Below are 18,718 nucleotides of genomic sequence, written 5' to 3'. Positions count from 1 at the left end.
AGAAACATATTTGCAATTATTATATTTAGGGCGCATGTATGGTTGAAATTTTTCTTGAGGGAAAATGAAAATTTTAGATTTTTTTAGTACTGAGCAAAGGGAAGTTGAGCTCGCATGATACGTCATAGAGTTGCCAATTTGTGTTTGATTGATCACAACTTCAAAAATCCTAACTTCCTTATTTTTAATCGGAATTTGCTCAAACTTTCACTGACTTGTTTCTCTCATGTATAAATGTACAACACCTTTCATATAATCCACATTTTTTCAGTTGGTTCAGCTTTGTCAGGATTACTTATCCTAAGATTGCATGATGATGAAACTGGTTTTTTGGTTTTCACATCTGTCAATAAATCATTGAAAAATTTCGGGCTGCTTTTCAAGCTTGCTTGCATGAAAATAACAATATTTAATTTGTTTCGCATTGAACTCTATGGAAATTTTTTGGACTCTTTTATGACTTTCGGGGGCTCTTTCCGCATTTCGGGGGCAAATTCGCCCCGAGCTACTGTGTATTTTTGGTCCATATGTGAAGAATATTGTTCCTGCAAGGTGAAAAGCGAACTGAATCACTGTAACCCTCAGGTCTCTCCTCCAGATATTAGTGATTGGGGGTGTGCAGGTGGACTACTACACCAGGGTTCCCCCCTACTCTTTACAAATAATGCAGTGGGTTCTTAACGTTCAAAGGCGGTGACACTCCTCTACACAGGGGTTTCCATTTAACATCCTATCCAAGGAATATTTTTACATTCAATTCCCTTGCTAAGAAACATACCTGCTCACTTACTATTCTCTCTTATACCTTAAAGAATATTGGTGACCACAATACAGTTACATATTTTGTTCTCAACACCAAGCAAAGGATTGTTAAAAAAAAAAAAATGAAGAAGACTATAGAAGGCATGTATTCAACCATTGCACTCCAACTCCATGTTCAACCGATGACATACAATCAGTTCTTTCTTCCTAATTTGAATACTCATCAAACCATGGATTTGTTCTCACACTCTCATGTGTGAATAAAATTAGGATTCCAGTATTCTCTTGCAACTGTTAGTACCATTTGATAGCCTAGAGATACAGCTGTAGGCCAATCGTGCCACGTCGCCAGTTCAAATGTCTTTTACAAACACACAGTCAGCATTGAAGAATCTCCTCAAGTACATCAGAGCTCCTATTTGTCCAAAAGATGGTCACCATGACAACAGACTGCGGCTTCCTGCCTCCCCTTACGAATGATAATGATGTAAAGGTGAGTAGGTTCTAGCTAGATGGTCCAGCTCTATCTAAGGCCTCAAGCTTGGACTGTGCTATCCTCTCTATGTCATCCAGACTCAGGTTGGCCATGTTTACAGAGAATTCCTGCAAAGAAAGACGATCATTAGTTTCAGCTTATATCTATCATCACCAGGCCTTTTTAATCATCTCTTTCTTAAAAACTAACATCGGTTAATAAAACGCCCACCAAAATAAATCCATCTATCATCTACAGCATTACATGTCTTTTCAAGAATGCTATAATTTTCTTTAAATAAGTTCCTTTGAGTTATGACCATTAAACTGAAGATAAAAATAGTTGTGTTCTACCTGTATATCATTTAACATTTCAAGGCTAGGCATGTTGTACCATTCTGCCAGAATTACACATTATTTTCAGGGAAGATTTCTTCATGTAAGCAAAACAAGATTTTGATAGATTTTAGGCAACAGTGTACAAACTGCAAAGTACCTATGCAATAGCTATTGAACAAATATACATTAATATGATACTTCAGCAGACACACTCACTTTCTTGAAAGATTCTAGTATCTGTTCTGCGTCGGAACTTGTAAAATGTCTAGCGAGAATCGTTGACACATGATCCCAAAGAGCTGTGCAGTTGCCTAAAGTATTCGCACTGGTTGGGTCTGCATCTATCTCTGGTCTACGCACAACGAGATGAATCTTGGTTCCGGGCCTATCTTGTAAAAATCAAGACTCTGTCCATCTAGGGGTCAATGAGAATTACACAATCCATTATGTAGTTTATTCTAATTATAGAAAAAATCTAATAAACAAACTACATATTAGTACATATAAAAACAATGATACAATAGACGGAAGCAGTGTTCGGATTATGTTTACCACATGACAAGAAAAAACAGAAGGGAGGCAAGAATAATTATTTGACAAAAACAAATTAATCAGCAATGTATAATGTTTTCATATAATTGGAGTTCATTGTTGAAAATGAAAATGAAAATAATCAAAGGGGGAAATTTCCATTAATATACAGAACACATTCAGAACTAAAAAGTCTATAGTATAGTGATGACAGAAAATTTGTGAAAAACGTTTACCTTGGAAATATACCTTGGAAGTAGGCATTTAAAGTTAAAAACTTATTTGCCTCTCGTTGACATTCGGATGAAGAATCCATATTTTGACACATGTTTAGTGGCGCTATACAGCAATTGACGAATCCTGAGACAGGTTTTCATATTTACCTGCTAATGTTTTTCCTCGGAACACTAGTCTTTGAAGATGGACAGGCACATCAAATTCTCTGGCCACCATACGCTTCACTGAGACAATTGACTCAACATCTGTTACCTGTATTTGGAATGTAAAAATTAAGAATGAGATTATAGAATGTTTACTATCAAAAGAAAGGAAGCTTTTATCATCTTTATCATTTATTAAAGTCAGCTTTAGTCTTAAAAACGACACTCCATCCCTCCACTTGTTCTTATATCGTGCATCCTCCAATCTTAATCTTCCTTTATTAACACCAAAACTTTTGCATACACAGCCCTACACTTGATGTGTCCGACTGACGACTCTCATTTTCCATGTTTTCTTATTTTGATTTCTGCACAATTACTCAAACTGAAACCTCTACTTTTAATAACTTACTTTGAATTTAATTTTCCCCCTTTTTTTTGTAGAATGTAGATCTACACTTGATCTGTGGACTTTTCAATTATATGAATTGAAAGGCAAACAAGTGTTCAGGCAGTTCAGCAATAATCATTCTTTTTGTTCTTGTTTTTTTAAAGTACAGTCAGCCAGCATTGTCAGACTTCACTTACCTCTATTCTACACTCCTTTCCTGGTGCCTGCAGTATCTTCACTATCAAAAGCATGATGATAAGCAATGAAAATTGAGAGATTTTGTTCCAAAACTAAAGTTAGGAAGGATTTAAGAAGACGTGTTTTGACTGTTCATTCAGATCCAGTCTCCCGAATTATCTACACTGTGCATTGGTCTCTTTTCTCAAGAATCACAAGTATCCAAAATTGAATAATGTTTCCTGATTCTGTGAATGCAAAGTGAAGATTGTCCCCGTCCAGTGGTGCAGCTATTTACTCCTTTATAGTTATACAGCTTCTGAGTTATGACACACTCAATATCGAAAGAACGCAACGCAACGTAGACGAATAGAACTTTAGGAGACAAACATAAATCTGAATATCTGGGACCGAAGTGGCAAGCATGTAGCGTTTATCCGGGTTGCGATGAAGACAAAATACAATTTTTTTTAATCCAAGCATGAAAATATGGTGATTATGTGATATGTGGCATTAACCACATGAAAATCTAGAAAATAACTATATCAAAGTTATGCACTTCTAAGCCATTTACGGAAAATACACTGTGTGCAGCCGCTGCACCCACTTCTCGTTTTATAGGCGCAAGATCGAGAATACAACAATAAGTAAGGTTAAGGGCCTATCATGAGCACTCGATTTCCGTAGAGTATGGTTTTTTAGAGAACTAGAAAGGAGCTCCCTATAGCTCTAGGCGAGTTTGGAAGTCGAAAAGAAAGTTATTACTATTGATCCTTTTATCGGAAATGTATACAAATATATGTAAGAAGAATGGCTCTAGCATTCAAAGTGACCTTTCCGACTGACTAGGCAATAGGCATGGTACTATATATGTCCCTAATTTGCAAGCCCAAAAATGAAGTAAAAAAAGGTCAAATTCCAATGGCATTTGAAAGACAAATCTAGAACTTTCCCTTAAAAACGAAAGGGTTTGAAAGTGGCTTTCAGTGGGAAATAACGACCATTAAAGGTAAAGACCAGTTATGGTCATGCTATTGCATTGTGAAAGAAACGTTGTGGAATCGATCAGAATTGGTGATTGATCATCTAGCATCTAGCATCTGCAAGGTTCTGGAATCATCAAAACGATAAGAAATTTGGCCCATTCTTCGTTAAGTTACAAGCACTATACACAGAAAGATGTATATGGGACTACCCTATATCTCTCACAGACCATGAGAGAAACGAATTTATCAAATATATGAATTAGTAGGCGGTTTCCCGGCAAATTTGTTATCATCATGTATTAGTCAAAACATATTCTTTCACATGATTGGTAATGAGAGCTTCCATTTCATTTTTTGAAATTGGGGCGTTTCCAATACTGGTCTTTACCTTTAATAGTTGTCGAATCGACTTCAGTGATTGCAATCACCTAAGGTACATATTATGATAAGTGCCCCTTTTCCTTAGACAAGTTACCATTTTCCTTTGCAATAAGTCCATTTTCCATTCTCATAAGTTCCATGCAATGTAAACACCCGAAAAAATTGTGAAAAGGTCTCCGATTTTGCCGAGTAGGTCCTATAGGGCCTCCTCGGCAAAATCGGAGATAAATTATCTATTTTTTATTTGGTATTATTTCAACGGGGTCAGGCCCATCAGTATAGTTGAATTATTGTTATACTCGGGGGCCTGCATAATCATCCTAAACAATACAGAAATACTGAAATTGATCAACATTTTGCCCATAAAAAAATCCCACTTTGATGCCCAGGCAACATAAGCCGATCACTATCTCATCTCATCTTTTTTTTTTTTTTTTAGATCGGGTGGGGATTATAGCCAAGTGAAATCTCATATATTCGTACCAGGCAACAGCATTCCCTACCCCTGCCTAATGCCTATATAGGCGGCGCGGATCCAGGGGGGGCCGAGCGTGCCTTGGCCCCCCCCCCCCGCAAAAAAAAAAAAAAAAAAAAAAAAAAAGAGAGAGAGAAGGAAAAGAAGGGAAAGAGGATAAAAAGGGAAAAAAGAAGAAGAAGAAAGAAAAGGGAAGAAGGAGATCGGGGGAGGACTTGCCTCCCCCTTCCCCCCCCCCCCAATAAAAAAACAAAAGAGAAGGAAGGAACGGGAAAGAAAAAAGATAAAGAGGAGATAAAGGGAAGGACAAAATAGGAAGAAGAAAAGAAAGAAGGGGATATCAGTTGCAATTTTCCCGCCAACAAGTTGTGGATCGAGGGGGGGGGGGAAGGCCCTAACCTCCCCCCCCCCCCCCCCGTCCCCGCTATAAAAAGAGAGAAGGAAGGAAAAGGAAAAGAGGAGAGCTAAAAAGGAACAAAAGGAGGAAGAAAAAAAGAAAAGGGAGAAAAGAAGCGGAGATCAGTTGCGGTTAATCCCGCCAACAATGTGTGGAGATGGGTTGGGGACCAAAATGACCCTGCCCCTCCCCCCCCCCCCCCCCTCTCAGCAAAACTAAAAGAGAGATAAGGAAGGGAAGGAAAGTGAAAAAGGAGAGAAAGGGAAAGGGAAAAAAAAGAGAATGAAGAAAGGTAGGGATATCAGTTGCAATTTTCCCGCCAACAAAGTGTAGATCGGAGGGGGGGGGGGGGGGGCACTGGCATACTGATGGGGGGGGGGGGTTGGAGAAATAGAATTCAAACGTGGTTTATTTATAATTCCATAACGGTAGTTAACAAATAATGCTGAATGAGATAATTTCCTCACATGTGTTTGTTGGAAAATGACAAATTCCTAAATTTACAGCCAGGCAAGAAAATGCTTCTTGAGATGCCTACATATCAGGGCCCGCGGAACGGCGGGGATCGGGATCCTCGAGCCCCTCCCCCATACTTTCTTTGAAAAAGTATATTAAAGAGAATAGAAAGAAAGGGAGCGAGAAAGAAAAAATAGTTAACTGCCAGTGTCACATTATAATGGGGTATCAAAATATGCTCATCTGACCATGATTAAAATTAATGCCTAAAATCCTAAGGGCTCTGCCCCCTGGATTCCACTAGGGCCTAAGGCGGGCCCTTAGATGCTCATATGACGGTCATTTAATGCCTAAACCCCCTGATTTCTGGGGGCTCTGCCCCCTGGACCCAACGCCAAATAGTGTCCTGCTAGTGTCACAAATAATAAGGTATCAAAATGCTCATCTGACCGTAATTAAACGCCTAAAATCCCTGAGCTTCTGGGGCTCTGCCCCCTGGACCCAATCAAAAGCCCTTAGGCGGGCCCCTCGATACTCATCTGACCGTAATTGAGTGCCTAAGACCCTTGAGATTCCGGGCTCCGCCCCCTGAACCCAAGCCATTAGTGACCTGCCATTGTAACAATTAGGTATCAAAATAATGCTCATCTGACCGTAATTAAATGCCTAAACTCCTGAACTTCCGGGGCTCTGCCCCCTGGACCCCGTCTAGGGCGCTAAGGCGGACCCCTGAATGCTAATCTGACCGTAAATTAAAACCTAAACCCCTGAGCTTCCGGGGCGGACAAGGTATCAACATTATGTTCATCTGACAGCAGGCGCGTAGCCAGGGGGGCGGTGGGGTGGTCCCCCAATAAACGCCGGCCAAAAAAGAGAGGAGTGTAAAGGAAGAGGACGTAGGAAGAAAAGGGAATAGACAAAAAACATATTTGAAATTCAGACAAGGATTCAAGTAAGGAGTCGAGAACGGTACAACGAATCGTCTTTTCTCTAATGAATTAATGAAACGTCAAAGCTTCCGCGCTACGCGCGGGGGAGGGCAGGGGGGGAACTTAATTCAGACGAGGATAATTTTCGGGAACGGTACAACGAATCGTCTTCTTTCTATAATAATTTAATGAAACGTCGAAAATTCCGCGCTTCGCGCGGAAGGGGGGGGGGGGGGATTGATTTAGACAAGGATTAAGAGTCGAGAACGGTACGACGAATCTTCCTCTTTCTCTAATGATTTAATGAAAAGTAAAAGCTTCCGCGCTTCGCGCGGGTGGGGGGAAACTAAATTATTTTCGAGAGCGGAACAAACGAATCGTCTTCATTCTCTAAAAAATTTAATGAAACGTCGAAGCAGGGGGAAAACTGAATTTAGACAAGGATTAAGAGTCGAGAACAGTACAACGAATCGTCTTCTTTCTTTGATTATTAATGAAACGTAAAAAGCTTCAGCGCTTCGCGTGGGAGGGGGGGAACTGAATTTAGACAAGGATTAAAAGTCATAACGGTACAACGAATCGTCTTATTTCGCTAATGATTTAATGAAACGTACAAGCTTCCGTCGCTTCGCGCGGGTGGGGGAAACTAATTATTTTCGAGAGCGGAACAACGAATCGTCTTCATTCTCTAAAAATTTAATGAAACGTCGAAGCGGGGGGAAAAACTGTATTCAGACGAGGATTATTTTCGAGAACGGTACAACGAATCGTCTTCTTTCTCTAATGATTTAATGAAACGTAAAAGCTTCCGCGCTTCGCACGGGAGGGGAAAAACTATTTTCAGACGAGTAGGCACGTACGGAAGGGGGGGGGGGAGGGGGTTAGGGGGTTGACCCTCCCCTTCGGTTTTTTATGTGTGTATTTTGGAGCAACCCCCCCCCCCCCCATTTTCTGTGATTTTTTTTTTTTTTTTTTTTTTTAATTTAAAAATAATTTAAAAAAAATATGCCAATGGCTGACCTAAAAAAGGTTACCTCACTCCCCCCCCCCCCAAAGGAACAAAATGTCAATTTTCTAATTTCGAGACCAAAAAAAAGTGTCCTCTAATCCCCCCCCACCACCCCCCCCCCCTCCCCCTCGCGCCTGAATATACCATGGACTTATGCCTATGCTTGAATTATCTGTGTTTGTATTTTTTAAAAGACGTATACATACATAGATCTATGTTATTATTAAAAAGGAGAGTCACCGCTTAGGGAGGGGTAAAAGTGTTACCCCTATATGCGATCGGTATACTCATCCAAAGACATTTATTTGAGGGCCTACCCCCCCCCCCCTTAAGAAAAACACACACACACGTACAAAAAAAAATATTCAAAATTATTCACTACTTTCTTTGTGGTAAGAACAGAACTTACTGCTTGTCTTCAGTCTTATAGGGGGGGGGGGGGGGGGGGGGGTATTCGAGTAATTGGTGCATGTGTCAATGTACTGTACGTATTGAGCGCGATCGCCCAACCAGCGTTCTTCCTTTATTCCGTGTAATTTTACTGGTTCGTCGAGGATCTAGGAGCAGAGCCGTCGAATTATTGACCAACCACAGCCCTATTGAACATTCTGGCACCAACATTCGGCCAATGGTTAGTCATTCTTGGATGGAGCTCGTAATTCGAGTATACATTTGTGTTTTTATGAAAGTCTTGTTATTTGATAGCGAATATGTTGATATCTTTTGCTCAATTTACAACGATAAGTACCGGAGCGGCAACGGTGTACCGTATAAAGACAAATCGGATGTTTTCGCTATTGCTCACTGCATGCATGCATGCAGTGCCGTTGTACATTACAGACGAGCATGTTCATATGTGTTTGCGTGTGTCTAGTGCCTGTGAGACTGTGCTGTGCTGTGGTGATATGAGTTTATGATGTGATCTAGAGCTAGATCTATGTTAATGTTTTCCCATGGGGGAATTGAAAACGGAAACAAATTCAAATCCAGATCTAGACTATGTTGTTAAATTCATATTAGTCTAGGCCTACTTTAATATCTCAGTTCGGGAAATGTACGATTTCTGCAACGTTGAAGAAATCGTACATTTCCCGAACTGATATAGACTCTAGAGTGAGAACGATACAACGATACAAAATTAAGGTGACGTCTAACTTTTAGATCTACTCTTCTAGATCTCATCTAGAGTCTATCCAATAAAAATAAAAATTCCAAGGTAATCAAGCACGTAGCCAGGATTTATTTTAGGGGGGCGGTAGTGAGCACGCAAAGTGTGCGAATCACTTACAGAGCACGCGTAGCGCGTTTCTTAGGGGGTGGGTGCAGGGAGGAGGGAGTTTCCCCCCTCCCGTGCGAAGCGCGAGAGCTTTGACGTTTCATTAGATACTAGAGAAAGAAGACTGTTTGTTGTACCGTTCTCGACTATATACCCTTGTTTTAATCAAGTTCCCCTTCCTTCGCGCATAGCGCGGAAGCTCTGACGTTTCATTAAATTATTAAAGAAAGAAGATGATTCGTTGTACCATTCTCGACTCCTAAAAGGTAAAGACCAGTATTGGAAATGCCCCAATTTCAAAAAATGAAATGGAAGCTCTTATTTGTGAAAGAATATGTTTTGAATAATACATGATAAAAATGTTGACGGGAGGAAACCGCCTACTAATTGATAATATTTGGTAAATTAGTGTATCTCTTGCCTGTTGAGAGATACAAATGCACGTGTCCGCGCACGTGGTGTAGTCCCATATACATCCTTCTGTGTATAGTGATTCTAACTTTATGAAGACTTGCCAAATTTCTTATCATTTTGATGATCCAGAAACCTTGCAGTAATCTATGCTAGATGATCAAACCTTTTCTGATCGATTTAACAATGTTTCTTTCACAATGCAATCGCATGACCATAACTGGTCTTTAGCTTCATCATGTTTGAATCAGTTTGCCCCTGCGGAAGCTTTGATGTTTCATTAAATTATTCGAGAAAGAAGACGATTCGTTGTACCGTTCTCTAGTTTTGAAAATAATATATGATCTCAATATGCAATCCTAAGTTTGCAGTTTTGCACACCAAAAGTCTACAGTTTATGATGACATAAGGAAAACTGAAATACAATTAACCTATAAATTAAAGGCACAGTATTTTCATGAAATTTATACAGGAAAATATCTCAAATGCAAATCTGATTTTACCAATGTTTGTCAATTCAGTCACATTTTTTGAATGCATGCAAACAAGTTTAGGGGTGACAATATTTTGGGAATTTAATTTTTTTTAACTTTTGATAAGGCCAAATAACAAAACAACAATAACAAAGTTCTTGATCCACTCGCCTCCATTTTGGCCGCCGCCTCCTTTTATTACTAATTACTTTTCAGAAAAGAAGCACAAAAAAAACGCTGTGAAAAGCCTGTGATGTACATGTACATTTTGTATAAAAACCTTCTATAGTCGAGCTGAACACATGTACATTTTTCACTGTTTCTGAATTTTGAAACTTGCCTAGCAAGTGAACTTAAATGATACAAATCATTTGTTTTGTCAAACATTGCATCAGTATACTCAAATGGCACAATATCTGTGAATAAATATACCTTGGCCAGCCCTATTTAGCATGGTGGCCATCTTGGAATAAAATAGCAAAAAAAATGAAAAATAGTAAAGCGCTGCCTCCTCCTTTAAATTTCTCCTTTTTTGGGGGGGGGGGGGGGGGGGGGGGGGGGGGGGGGTAGTGAGCACTTCAATTTTTTTTTCTTACTCAACTCGCCCCCCCCCCCAAAAAAAAAAAAAAATTCATACGATCTCCCTCGAAGCAGTTCCACAAAGTTGACAGCCCTACGTACCTGCTTCCGCTGGGTAGGCTTCGCATGTAATCCACTTTATACACTTGAATGAGACGCGATGATTCAGTGGTAGAGCAGTGGTTTCGTAACCAGGAGGTCCTGGGTTCGAAACCAAGTCCATGCCCTTTGGTTAAGCACTACATGTTATCCTCATTACCAAGTCCCTCGATTGGAGAGGACTTAAAGTCGTTGGTCCCCTGGTTGCTTACTTACAAGCATACACATGCTTTCTTAGCAGTCAGGTAAAACAAATCATCAAAAATATATGTACAGTGTTGGTAATAATTTGTTTGTTCTTCCTGTTGCAGATAAAAGGAAATGGAGACAACAGAACAAGGAGATGGACAGGTGCTGAGTATGTCCAGTGATCAATTTCTTACTAGCGGCTTATATGGGCAAACTTCTGCAGGTGTGTACATGACATGTACTTGTTAAGACCTTTACCGTATATAATTAATTTGAAACGTTGTTTGAAAGATTCTATATTTTATAGTTAAAAGTTAGGAAATAAATGAACTTGACATTTTGAATATCTTATTGTCTTCCTGAATTGATATATCAAATCCTGAACAATGACAGAGATGCTTTGAAAAAAAGACACCCTTTTTAAAGTTGGAGGTATATTTAGTGTATTGGTGGGGTGGGAGGTGGGACCTGATATACACCATTCAAGAATATAGGTACCTATTTAGTATAAGAAAAACACAGTTCTTGTGTGTAAGAGAAATGCAGTGCACTTCTAAATTCATAGTGAAATTTCTACGGTTTCTACTTTACTGCTATTATAGTTCACATCACAATTGAATACATGAATATAGGTAAAATGAAGGAATTTTGAAAGACATAAGAGAATTATCTCAATTGAGGTTGCAGCTTTTTAGTGCTGTAGTTGGAAATCTTAAAATTCTGTTCTGGTCTGACTTGCTTACTCTAGATCTATAATGGTTTCCGGAATAGGAACCAGTTAGTCTGTATCACGAAAGATGGCATCGCAATGAGAATTTCTTTTCGATCCCCCTCTGTGGTTTTTAGATGATAGCTTGCCTGGAGTAGCAGATGATGAAGGGCCTTTAGAAGAGAAAGGAGCCTGTTCACCTCTGAGAGAACAGGACAGGTTTCTACCCATTGCTAATGTCGCTCGTATCATGAAAGATGGCATCCCTAAATCAGGAAAGGTGAGTTTATTAAGGTGCTACTAAAGATTTGGTTGCAGTAAACTTACCAATGAATGCCGAGAACAAAAATGGAATGAGGAGAAAGTGAGAGGAAAGGGGGCGTGCAAAAGTGGAGGATGGGGCCCCATCACAACCTCATCATAATCAATGGTCTTGTTAATTAGTATTTCATTCACCTTGTAAGAATGGTGCTGCTCCCTTCCCCCCCCCCCCCCTCCCCTCCTCGCCCTCATGTATGCTGCCAGTCCACCCTCAATACAAAGATACACAGAAGCTCTGTGTCTTACACTCATCGGAGTAAACAACTTAAAACGCAAAGCCAAAGCTTTGAAAGCAGGAAAGAATGAAACAAAAACAAGCAGAAATGTCAAGTTATGATAAATCTGCTGATAGGAACAGCATGTTTTCTTATTTATTAGTAACAAGTTTGCAGTTAATCTGGATCTTCGTTTTAAAGCCATTCTTTGCAAAAATTGTGGTACTCAGAGTCTGAACAGAAATAAATGGCATAGTTCAGTGTGGTTTTGTCCCAGAAGAAACATGTTCTTTGAAGCCAGTAAATGATGTAGCAAATTTATTAAGACTTTTCTGTACTGACAGAAATATGTGGAATGACACATGATGACATCAACGATCATTTTCTTTACTCTTGTAGAAAAAAAATGCAATCGTTCTCTCCTGGTTTTTTCTTCTATCTTCAGATATCCAAGGAAGCTAAAGAATGTGTTCAAGAATGTGTATCAGAGTTCATCAGCTTTATCACAAGCGAGTATCCTTTTTACATACAAAATGGACAGGTAGTGATTGCAGATAATGATGATAGATTTATCATGCATGGTCCTAACTTATTATTGTTTTTTTCTCTTCTTCTTCAAACTCTCTTTGCCTACCCACTAGAAGTTTTTAATATTACATTTGGTTTTATGTGCAGGTTTACCACTCGTCTAGAGTGGGTAAGGGTTATTCAGGCCTGATAAAAACCCAATTCAAATTGGTTTTCTGATTTTTAAAATATTTTTTCCCAATTTTTTTTCTTCTTCCCGATTTTACACACACTTTTTTCTTCCCTATTTTACCCTGATTTTCCTGATTTCCCCCTTATTTTCTCTATTCTTCCCTATTTTGCCCTATTTTTCCCCAATTTTCTTAGTCGAAAGGGGGAATGTTGCTAGATGCCATTTTCCCCCCGCGAATCCTCTTCTTTCTTTTTTACTCAAGGGTGGGTTATTCAACTTCGAAACTGTTGAAGATGCTATCAAACATTTTGGCACGGTTGTGAAGCCAAAGCCTCAAGTAATCTTTCCATACCAGTCAATTACTTTGCTGCGTACTGCAATGCATTCAAGGATATTGCATTTTGCGCCGCAAGCTTTCATGACTTCATTTCCTCGAGTCTTTACACATTTTTTTATACCAAATTTATAAATTTTCAACCAAAGGGTACTGCGCAGCATCAAAAATGGCCACGCTGTGCACAGCCAAAGGAACATTTTATTTGATTAGTTAATTTTGTCATGATGACTAAGTTTAAAGAATTACCTGACTTTGTTTATGTTTGAATTTTTAAAAGTGCTAATTATTATGCTGCACATTATCTTCTTCTTTGACAAGGTAATTTGATTTTAAGCATGACATTGTACTTTCATAGTACATGTATACACAATTTACCTTGTTAATTACATAGACAGACTCTCCAGTTTACTGCACATGACTTCCTCTGTAACATTCTCTTTATTACTGTTAAAGAAATTTTGTTATGCACTGTTTTGTAAATTGTAATCTTATTACCTTACATCAAGATTGTTTGTAGAGCCAGTGAAAGGTGTCATCAGGAGAAGAGAAAGACAATCAACGGAGAAGACATCCTGTATGCCATGTCAAATCTGGGATTTGACAATTACGTTGACCCACTGAAATCCTACCTCCAAAAATACAGAGAGGTGAGGCATCATTTATTTCACTACGATCATCATCAACATTCTCTTCATCCTCATCATCATTACAAATCATCATAATTTTCAACTTTAACATCCTCCTCCTCCTCCTCCTCCTCCTCCTCCTCCTCCTCCTCCTCCTCCTCCTCAATGTAAACATCAACAACAACTCCATGGAAGTGATTTTTTACACAAATTATTGTCAAATCCGATGGGTTTTTTTCTTGGTTCTTACGAGGTGTACCTATTATTCTACCATTCCTGTGTACAATATCAGTAAGATTTTGCCCATTAAGGCATACAGTCAATTCCTGTTGTTGTTTATTCGTTATTTATTTTTCACGAAAGAGGAAATAAATAGGCAATGATGTCACTTTCTGTATATATTGCAATCCCCATTCCAGCATCAAAAGATTATTTATGATGATGCTTGAAAATGAAATGTTATATACATGAACTTTTGAAGTATTGTACACAAAAAAAGAAATGAATTATAACAGTCAGCATGTAAAAACTTCATTGGAGGCTGCAAATGACTTCTTGCATATTTTATAAGGTTGTGTTTTAGATAGTCAGGTATGGGGGGGGGGGGGGGGGGGGGAGAGCACTATTCAAATTGAATCTCCAGTACTGATGTACCTGTTTGTTTGTCTATCTCCTTGCAGTCAATGAAAGGAGACAAAGTCATCCCTCAAGCTAGGCAAGATGAACTTGGTGATATGTCTGCTGATACATTTGGTGAGTTTAAGGCTATCTGAAATTACTATGGAACTTAATGAAGGTACTTTGTATTTAATTTTTGAAAGTATGTGTGAGAGTCAAGAGTAAAAAAGAAATGCAATTTTACTGCCATAATGTTATCATGCATATGTTTTATGTGTAATTTTACTTTGTCACTGATGTATACTCTGTTAAAAAAAAACTGCGATTCAGCTCTCATTAATGAATTAAATGAATTAAACCATTTTAAATTAAATTAAATTAAATCAAATAATTTGTTATTGTCTTCTGTTTTTAGCAACTGAATTGATGTCAGGAGACCAGGCGGGTACACAAGTCTACCAGCAGTATCCATCCCAAGTACAGGTCAGTACACAGGTCAATACCCTCCGAGCTCCTTCCATGCTCCTCCTTTCTTGAATGGCAAAAAGAAAGATAGTGGGGAAAAAGAGAAGAGGAAGAGAGGGACAGAGAGTAGAAGGGGCACTGGGTACACATGTTTTTACAGCTGTGATTCCCTCCCTCCCTTCCTCCGAGCTCCTTCCGCGCTCCTCCTTTGTTGAATGGCAAAAAGAAAGGTAGTGGAGAAAAAAAAGAGGAGAGGAAGAGAGAGAGAGAGAGAGAGAGTAGAAGGGGATTTAACAAAATAAGATGTCACAACCCCTTCTCACATCCTTCCTCCTAATCAATGGCCTTATTTCATCCACCAAGGGATATCGATGTCCCCAATTTTCCTGTACTCTCTCGATATATATCTAAACCAAGGTAACATCACTGTATGTGCTGATCCCTGACACTTACCCAGATTATTAGCAATACTATTTCAGGCCATCATCAGCTGGTATGTTGGTGCAACATTGCAAACATGTAGTTGGGCCGACATCTCTTGTTCACTTGGCTCGAAAGGAACAAATTGACATTGGACCAAGGTTGGCACTATATGATCTAGCCAAAGTTAGCTTGATTATTGCAACCATGACAATCAAACAATATCAAGTCCCAAGCCGCCCAACTTAGTATTGCTGTCTGGACACTCATTGACACATGGGCTTTACCAATCAATTCTTATTGAATGGATGCTTATTTCTGGTATTCAATTCACAGAGAGAGGTTTAGATGAATATTCTGATGTGTGAATATTAGTTGGTTCAATGATTAGAATGCAAGTATTTGATTCTGTTCATGTAATTGATTTTTGCCTATTCTTTTTCAGATACAATGACCTTTACGTGATCCTTGATTGGTGGTGTGCTGCCAATTTGATCATCATCACAAGTCGGACCAACACCTTGAACGCAGTTAGCTGTCAGATTCACATCTCAGACTGTATCTTTTATACAAAGAAGTCTATACCCAGATATTGTATTTTTACCAACATGGATTAGCAGGCATGGGGCTGACGGCATTTATCTCTTTGGAGTTGGATGGGTTAATAGCTAGAATAGACAAATTTTGTTGTGCACTAGGTAGAAAGGCATGAGGAAAGGGATGCTTATGCTTTTGCTAATTGTACTTGTATGTCAGGTAAACCTCTGGAAACTCAATTTTGCCCAGTTTTGGGAAGCTTTGATCTTGATGCAATATAATAGATTTGGAATTTTCATTTTTAATAAGGGCTCTTAGTTTTGGGACAACTCCATTAACATCCATTGTGTGCACGCTTAGTACAGAACACTATTTGATTGTATATAGTCTAGCTTCAATTCTTTTGTCTCTTTATTCATGTGAGATATTGATGCTAAATCCGTCATCACCTCTTTGATTGAGAAACAAAGACATGTTGATACTTTCACAAAGGTTTTTTGTTGTCATGAACATCATTTTAGATGGAAAGTCCAAAGAAATTTGTATAGTATATCATATATGAGGCAATGCACTTTGAGGTGGAATCATGCTCAAGTTGAAAGTCATTTTTTAATTCTTTGAATCAGTTATGATTTATGATCTATTCGACATTTTTAGCATGAACAAAAAAATGTCTTACTTTACAAATTGTTCAACTAATTCTAGTTCACTCATGAGTCTCAGGTTAATTCCAATTTTTATTTTTTTCATGACTTACTGGTATCACAAACTGAGTTTTTCTTCAACATTAATGTCTTTGGAGAGTTTTGATAAGATGTATACAATGGCAATGTTCGAAATGGGTTTACACTATGGATTAATTTCACACAGAATATCATTCTGAAACATAAGGCAAATTGCTAAACTGAAATGTTACATCATGTTTTATTTGGAAAAATTGAGAATGGTGCATGTTCATTGTAGAAAGAAATAAAAGACTAGAGCAGTAACCAGCATTTACCTGGATTATTGTGATTTTTTTAAAGAACAATTATCATTCAACTGAAAATTGAGATTAAAAGTTGTTTTATATTGTATTTGGCCATATCTAGAGTATCATAGTTTAAACTCTGTTATATGTGCAGTTCAGCCAGAAAATGGTAACTCTTAACACTCACTTTTATCTCAGCTGGTGTATTTGGATGAGAGAAATCATGGGCTGTATATTTTCACAAGATGCCCCAACTTAACATGCCAGTAGAATAAACTGAATTTACCTGATTGTTTTTAATGAAATTTTCTTATACTCGATGAAACTGCATGTGGATAGGAATAGGATGGGAATACATTTAAAGCCCAAGTCCACTCCAAAAATAACTTACTTTCAATAGAACCAGAAAAATCAGACAAACCAATCAAAAAAGTTTGAGCAAAATCGGACGACTAATAAGAAAGTTATGAATTTTTAATGACATGAAAAAATTGGCAACTCACTCATGAGTCTGTGACGTATGGTCCTCACTATCCACTAATTATTTTCTTTATATTGATAATATAAATTTCCTATTTTCACCCTAAGAATCTTATTTCTTCACACCAGCATCCAAGTTAGATTGTTAGTAATAAGTTTTTTGTGTGGATGCACAAATAAAGAGTAATTTTTGTCCGGTTTAATCATGAAAAATTGAATTTTGATAAACTATTTATATAAAATTCAATAATTATGAAATACAATATTCGGAGAATAGTATCAATTCTTCAAAATTCATTTAAAAAATTGGAAATGTCATGCACGCAATATGATACAAATCATATAACCTGGGCAAAGGCATGGGGAAATCAAGTTTTTGGGGGATAAAAAGGGAAATTAATAGGATTAAACTATATAAAGCAATGGATAAGCTGTGAGGACATGACGTCACAAACTGATAACCATCTTGGCAATTTTGTGTCGTGATTCTCATTGTTCCATAGTTTTACAAACTTTTTCAAAAATTCATAACTTTCTTATTAGTTATCCGATTTTGCTCAAACTTTTTTGATTGGTTTGTCTGATTTTTCTGCTTTTATTGAAAGTAAGTTATTTTTCGAGTGGACTTGTCCTTTAAAGTATCTACCGGTAATCAAAAAACCTGTAGATGATTGTTTGTTTATCTGTATACTGTAATTGTTGTTTGTTTTCTTTGCATTCCTGTTGTAATTGTAATTTTTTGCTGTTTACACATGAAATGAAATTTGAACGAGATAAAGTCATGATGTATATATTGTACATACCGGTAGTATATTCTCATGTTTTTTGTTTTGTTTTTTTGCATTGTATTTGTGTAGTGTTTCATAATTTGGGTGTGGCTAATTTTCAAGGAACAGTGGGAGGATTAGAGAGTGAGAGAGAAAGAGAGAGAGAGAGAGAGAGAGAAGGGGAGGGAAGGGAAGGGAAGGTGGGAGAGAGAGAGGGAGAGAGAAATGAGCAAGTGGGAGAGAAGGAGGAAAAGGAAGGTGGGGAGAGAGAGAGAAGGGAAAGTGAGAGAGAGAGAGAGAAGAGGAAGGAAAGGTGGGGAGAGAGAGAGAGAGAGAAAAGAAGGTGGGGTGATGAGGAGGAATGAGATCAGAGTAGGGTTGCATGATGGGCCGGTAGAGGCTTCAAATTCGGAAAACACAATAACGGTATTAAAATAATTTTATTAAACTAATTCGTTGTCACTGGCTGTTTGGCGTAGCAACAAACGGAGTAGAGTCTTTTTTGTAGTTGGGACAGGCAGTCGGATAGCTGAAACATATATGGCAATTGCAACCATTCCTCGCGTGATATGTACATTTAAAATCTAGATTTGGGATCAGGAAGGGGGGGGGGGGGGGGGGAGGGAGGAGAAAGAGAGAAAGGGGATGTAAACATCAACTTCAAGTAAAACTTCTTAATAAATTGCAGCAAGTTTTCAACTCCAAAGGCAAAATTATAAGGCAAACGTATAATTAATGATGACCTATTTTGGTTTTCTCATCAGTTTTTTTCTTCTTTCCATCCTGTACATGCGTGTACATGCGGATGCCCCCGTCAGAGAACCCGGATCTGCCACCTC

General features: G+C 38.3%; 2 protein-coding genes across 3 annotated transcripts; one reads left to right on the top strand and one right to left on the bottom strand.

Moving 5' to 3' along the window:
* Positions 1-766: 766 nt before the first annotated feature.
* Positions 767-3,377, bottom strand: LOC586966 (ubiquitin-like protein 4A-A). Its single transcript, XM_786722.4, has 4 exons — positions 3,075-3,377; positions 2,490-2,595; positions 1,792-1,990; positions 767-1,365 (listed from the first exon to the last, which is right to left on the bottom strand). The coding sequence occupies exons 1-3, from the start codon at positions 3,126-3,128 to the stop codon at positions 1,917-1,919; spliced, it is 234 nt and encodes a 77-aa protein (XP_791815.2). The 5' UTR covers positions 3,129-3,377; the 3' UTR covers positions 767-1,365; positions 1,792-1,916.
* Positions 3,378-8,189: 4,812 nt separating this feature from the next.
* On the top strand, positions 8,190-16,657 carry CBF-A (CCAAT-binding transcription factor subunit A). Of its 2 annotated transcripts, NM_214520.1 has the most exon segments (9): positions 8,238-8,318; positions 10,837-10,937; positions 11,561-11,703; positions 12,405-12,472; positions 13,514-13,643; positions 14,303-14,375; positions 14,656-14,723; positions 15,571-15,572; positions 15,575-15,756. In NM_214520.1, coding segments are annotated over 8 exon segments (591 nt in total). In that variant the 5' UTR covers positions 8,238-8,318; positions 10,837-10,846; the 3' UTR covers positions 15,591-15,756.
* The last annotated feature ends 2,061 nt before the right edge of the window (positions 16,658-18,718 follow it).

This window comes from Strongylocentrotus purpuratus, unplaced genomic scaffold (genome assembly GCF_000002235.5).
Source record: "Strongylocentrotus purpuratus isolate Spur 01 unplaced genomic scaffold, Spur_5.0 spur5_scaffold_6, whole genome shotgun sequence".
NCBI lineage: Eukaryota > Metazoa > Echinodermata > Echinoidea > Camarodonta > Strongylocentrotidae > Strongylocentrotus > Strongylocentrotus purpuratus.
This window is presented reverse-complemented; position numbering and strand designations above follow the sequence as displayed.